General features: G+C 47.3%; 1 protein-coding gene across 1 annotated transcript in view; it reads right to left on the minus strand.

Annotated features, from left to right (window-relative positions):
• FCAMR (Fc receptor, IgA, IgM, high affinity) overlaps positions 1 to 1,961 on the minus strand; it is a 13,316-nt gene extending 11,355 nt beyond the window's left edge. Inside the window, exon 1 of the mRNA XM_010854265.1 lies at positions 1,499 to 1,961. Coding sequence (XP_010852567.1) covers positions 1,499 to 1,537 — 39 coding nt within the window. The 5' untranslated portion in view covers positions 1,538 to 1,961. The remainder of the gene's footprint in view (positions 1 to 1,498) is intronic.
• Between the last annotated feature and the right edge of the window lie 3,677 nt (positions 1,962 to 5,638).

Here is a 5,638-nt window from a genome sequence, read left to right on the forward strand (position 1 = left end):
GGGGGGGGGTGGTTCAGAGAAACAGGAGAAGGGGGAAGGGAGGGTGAGGCAGGAGGTGAAGGGAGGAGAGAGGAGAGAAGGAGACGGAGTCGGTGGTCGGCTCTGTGAGGCACCTTGTCGCCTCAGCATGGCTCTGCCTGGCCATGTCCACTCAAGCCTCTGCAAGCTGTACCCAGGTGGAGCCCCCAGGGTGGTCATATCTGGCAAGGTTCATAGGTTCCCTCTGCCTCCTGTCTCGGGCACCATCATGGCAGCCTCAAGCCCTCCCTGCCCTCGAAGCTGCTGGCTTCCTGCTCTCATCTGGAGGCTCTCCCAGGTGTGTCTGCACCTAATCTGTTGTTTGATTAATATCCACCAGGTCCAGGCTACTTCTGGGTCTGCTGTCCAGGTTCCCCCAGGCAGGTTTTTCTCAAGTGCTAAGTGCCGACGCAGCGCACATTGGGGCCAAAGTCTGCACTGCCTGGCTTCTCTGAAGCCCCAGTGGGTGCAGCTATCTCTTGGCTACAGGAGCAAAACCGCCTCTGCGGGGCAATGAGGAAGCATGGGGTGTGAGATAAAATGCCTCCAAAGAGTTATCAGCCTTGATTGGAGGTTGCAAGGATAACATCCAATGGAAAGCCTCCAAGTCAACAAACCTCTTTCCAGGAGACAGGGAGCCCCAACTCAGTAGCTTGAGGCCAAATACCTCTAGGATCATGCATCGCATTTTAGAGGACAGGGCACATTGGGGAATTCTCTTGTCCCTCAGTCCCACTGGGAAGGGCTCTACCCCAGCTTCAGCCCAGGCTGGTGTGTAACTCCCCAAGTCCTTGCTGCCCCCTTGAGCCCTGCTTCTCTCTTGTCCTCCCACCTGTGGCAGCAGACGAGAAAGGAAGGAGGCAGGTGTAGAGGAAAGAGCACAGAACCAGGATTCAGGAGGTTCCGTGTTGCCCATGGCAATGACCTTGAGCAAAGCATCTCTCCTCTCCACAGCCACACAAAAGCTTTGACTGCAGGAGCTCCATGCTTCCTTCTCCTTCTTAATGTTAACATGTGTGTGTGCTAAGTTGCTTCAGTTGTGTCTGACTGTTTGCAACCCTAAGGGCTGTAACCCCATAGGCTCCTCTGTCTGTGGGATTCTCCAGACAAGAATACTGGAGTGGGTTGCCATGCTCTCCTCCAGGGGATCTTCCTGACCCCAGGGATCCAACCCGTGTCTCTCACATGTCCTGCATCAGCAGGCTGGGCTCTTTGCCACTAGTAGCACCTGGAAAGCCCTTCTTAATGTTAGTTGGTTCTAAGTCACTCGGGGGACTGTAAGGAGTCCTACACTCTGGTGGGAGGGAGAGTGGGAGTGAGAGAAGAGTAGCACCATAGGAGGGAGATGCTGGCCTGACCTCCAGAATCCTTCCCTGGCCCCTGGGAGCAAGGCCTGGCTGTTCTGGGACAGTTGCTTCTGCCCCTCATCACCCACATCAGGAGACAAGCCCCCAACCCCTTGGGGAAAGCCTCGTCTCACCTTTGGATCTCCAGGCTTAGCTGGGGATTCTAGATCCATCTCAATCCAGAAATAAAATCCACTTGGACTTTTCCTTTTCTGTTTTTGACGTGCTGGTGATTGGAAACCTTCTAGTTTCTTTTCTTTAAACCTTGAGGCTGAGTTGGCTGTCCAATGCGCTGGAAGGCAGCCGGAGTTAGCACTGGAAACTGGAGGCGTGAGGCATAGGGCTTCTGGTCACCACTCTACACTCCCATCAGCGCTTCACGCTGGGCCTCGGTTTTTATTTCTTATAATAGGGAGCCAGTCCAGGCCCCCTGTCATTCTTACCACCCCTCATTCCTGCAGAACTTTCCCAGGGGTGATGACAGTAGCTTTAAGGGAAACACACTGACACATATCCTTCTACCTCTTATGTCCCCTCCAGTCCAGGGCCCAGAGTTTTTAGAATGCCCCAGATCAGCCAATTCATTCAGAACTCTTCTGGGTAAAGTGATGCAATAGCTTGGGCAGAAGAGAAAATTCAGGAAAGGAATTCCCCGCTGTCTGGCTGGCAGCTTGTGCCTACTAGCTGACCAGTCCCCTTTGACTTCCAAGGGGAGGCAGTTTGAGGCCCTGACTCCAGTTCAACTGCACGCTTGGCAGCTACCGCTTATGCTCTGGACAAAACACAATAGAGTAAACGAGATGATCTCCATGGAGAGAGAACACTGGCAAGTGTCGCTTATCCAGGTGGATGACATACTTCAAAATTACCCCAATATTTCCCTGTGGAAGATAGTTCATGGAAATATCTTAAACAAGATGTAATTTGTCTGCCTCTTTTGGCTTTAAACTGACATTAAAATGGCAGGCGTAGCCCAAGCACTCAACAACGAAAGGGCTTCAGGGGACACAAGACTCTCACCAGGACCCCTGATAGACTAGGTATTATTCTTGAGCCAATTAGAAACGACACTTCTTCCTTAAAATAAATAGATGCAGTTGGCGTATTGTTACATATTGGAAACCACTGGGGCAGCATGTATTGCCTATGCTTTCTCCCTTCCAGGTTTGCAGACACAGTAGGGATAGGAACTGAGTCACTGAAAGCAATAGGAGAGGAAAAGAAATACCCCCAGGGGATGCCTAGCATATGGCTGGGACAAGACGGTCTCATGCAGTCGTGCGTGCCAGTGTCCTTGTGTTACAGAACCCAGGTCTGGCTGCGAGCCGCTCAAAAGCCATTACAGAGGCCAGGTTGGTGCAAAGGAAAGTTTGCTTTATTTTGGATGCAGGCAATTGTTGGGGAAGCTGGACACTTGTCCAAAGGCCTATCACCAGCACTGACAATCAGGAGTAAGAGCTTTTATAGACAGAGGGAGGGGCTATTTGCAGAAACAGCATGGTCAGCTCTGATAGTCATCTTGAAATTGGTCATCAGTGATCTGGCCAGTGTCATCTTGATTAAGTACAGTTAATCTTCTGTTCCAGGATCTGTTTTTTTTTTTTTTTTCCATTTCTTGAGGACTTCAGAATTGTGGCAGCTTATGTCATGGCTACAGTCTGCTCATCATGTACTTAACTTCTCTACCTGGTGGGGGTTTCGGTATCTATAAATGCTCACGGGATATGGCTCAGAATATTACCTGTAGCCCTTGACAAGGAACTAATGGCTCTTGACTGTTCTTAATGAGCACATTATTATTATTTGGTTTCCTTTGAGTGTTTTCCCTTGTTTCTGCATTTCTCACTTCTCTGATTAAACTTATTCTTTGGCTAAAGTTTTTCTGCGGACAAAAGGCAGGCTGAGGACCTGGGGGGCTGGGACCATAGGGCCCTACCCCGTTTCATTTGTGCACAGCTGTGTGTGCTGCCGTCCCAGGACCTGGTCATGGCCTTTAGATCTTCGCGAATACCTAGAGCCTCCCTTGTAAGTTGGAACACGTCTACCATGTGGATGGCCTCCCCTCAGCTGTGGCATCCTGGAGCAGTGTACAGGGTGAAGAACTGTGCGTGGCAGTCCTGCCTTCAGAAACTCACCCTCAGAGTTGAATGACTCCTATGCAGGTGCAGGGGAGAAGGCAATGACACCCCACTCCAGGACTCTTGCCTGGAAAATCCCATGGGCGGAGGAGCCTGGTGGGCTGCAGTCCATGGGGTCGCTAAGAGTCGGACTCGAATGAGCGACTTCACTTTCACTTTTCTCTTTCATGCACTGGAGAAGGAAATGGCAACCCACTCCGGTGTTCTTGCCTGGAGAATCCCAGGGGTGGGGGAGCCTGGTGGGCTGCTGTCTATGGGGTCGCACAGAGTTGGACACGACTGAAGTGACTTAGCAGCTTAGCATGCAGGTGCAGAGAGGATTGGTGCTTGGCTAGAGTCTCCCCTCCCAGCTCCTCAGAAAGCAGTATAGCCTTGTGGTTGATCACAAAGACTTTGGAATTAGACTCCCCTAAACTGATATCCCAGTTGTACTTTTCACTGGGAAAGTGATGTGGGTCAGATTACTTATCTTTTGGAAACTTCGTTTTCCTAATCTTTAAAACATGTGAATATTAGCACCTATCTCATAAAGTTATTATGTGAATTAAGTGTGATAATCCATGGAACTTGAAGTGCCTAACAGGCAGTAAATTCTCAGTAAATATTAGCTGATAGTGTTAATAGCTTAACACAAAGCAACAGGGAGAGAAAGAGTCTTACAATGATCAAACCTTCCCCCAGAGTCCTTTTTGAATGTTTTCACCTATTCTGAGGTCTGCTGCTCTTTATCCTTTTTTCTTTTGCCTTTTGAAAGATTAAAGGAAAGTCAATTTTACTCAGGATATGTCTGGAATGATCTTGTATTTAAAAATAAATACTTGTCAAATTTTCATTATTTTATAACCTATGTGGTCATTTTGCAAAAAAATAATGTCTTCTTTTTGAACACCTTAAAGGCTTTTTTATTATAAATACATGAATTACAAAGTCGAGTTAGTTTGGGAAGCATGGGCTAGTTTTCAGAGCACTGGTCCAAAGCCAAAGTGGTGTCCTCTCTGAAACTTTGTGGGGGTGAAAACTGTGCTGGCTACTTCTTTTGGGAGCATAACTGAATTCTCTTGCCCAGCACAAAGGCACAGGTGGCCTGTTTACATGGATTTATGACACTGTGACCTTCTGATTACAGGGCCCAGACTCCAGAAAAAGGCGAAATAATACTTAGACCAAATGTCAGATCTGGGAAGAGCTTTATTCGCTTCCTGACATCCCCATCTCCAACCCCCAATTCCAGTTGTGGCAAAGGCTCTTATTCGCTCAAAAGACACACTAGAGTGAAAATCAGCATACAGAATATTAACCAATCCAAAAAAATCATTTGTTCTGAAAGAATCTATATATTAATCTCTCTCCTTTCCAAAACATGTGTTCTAATGAATAATTAAGAACTATGTATAGAGATGTTTTCACTTCCATGTTGCTGGTGGTCAAGATTTACATTCCTCCTTGCACATCATTAAGAAGAAGTGGCAAGAATACACAGAAGAATTGTACAAAAAAGATCTTCACAACCAAGATAATCACAATGGTATGATCACTCACCCAGAGCCAGACATCCTGGAATGTGAAGTCAAGTGGGCCTTAGAAAGCATCACTACGAACAAAGCTAGTGGAGGTGATGGAATTCCACTTGAGCTATTTCAAATCCTGAAAGATGATGCTGTGAAAGTGCAGCACTCAATATGCCAACAAATTTGGAAAACTCAGCAGTGGCCACAGGACTGGAAAAGGTCAGTTTTCATTCCAATCCCAAAGAAAGGCAATGCCAAAGAATGCTCAAACTACCACACAATTGCACTCATCTCAAAATTCTGCAAGCCAGGCTTCAGACGTACATGAACTGTGAACTTCCAGATGTTCAAGCTGGTTTTAGAAAAGGCAAAGGAACCAGAGATCAAACTGCCAACATCTGCTGGATCATGGAAAAAGCAAGAGAGTTCCAGAAAAACATCTATTTCTGCTTTATTGACTATGCCAAAGCCTTTGACTGTGTGGATCACAATAAACTGTGGAAAATTCTGAAAGAGATGGGAATACCAGACCACCTGATCTGCCTCTTGAGAAATTTGTATGCAGGTCAGGAAGCAACAGTTAGAACTGGACATGGAACAACAGACTGGTTCCAAATAGGAAAAGGAG

This window comes from Bison bison, unplaced genomic scaffold (genome assembly GCF_000754665.1).
Source record: "Bison bison bison isolate TAMUID 2011002044 unplaced genomic scaffold, Bison_UMD1.0 scf7180017864338, whole genome shotgun sequence".
Classification (NCBI taxonomy): Eukaryota; Metazoa; Chordata; class Mammalia; order Artiodactyla; family Bovidae; genus Bison; species Bison bison.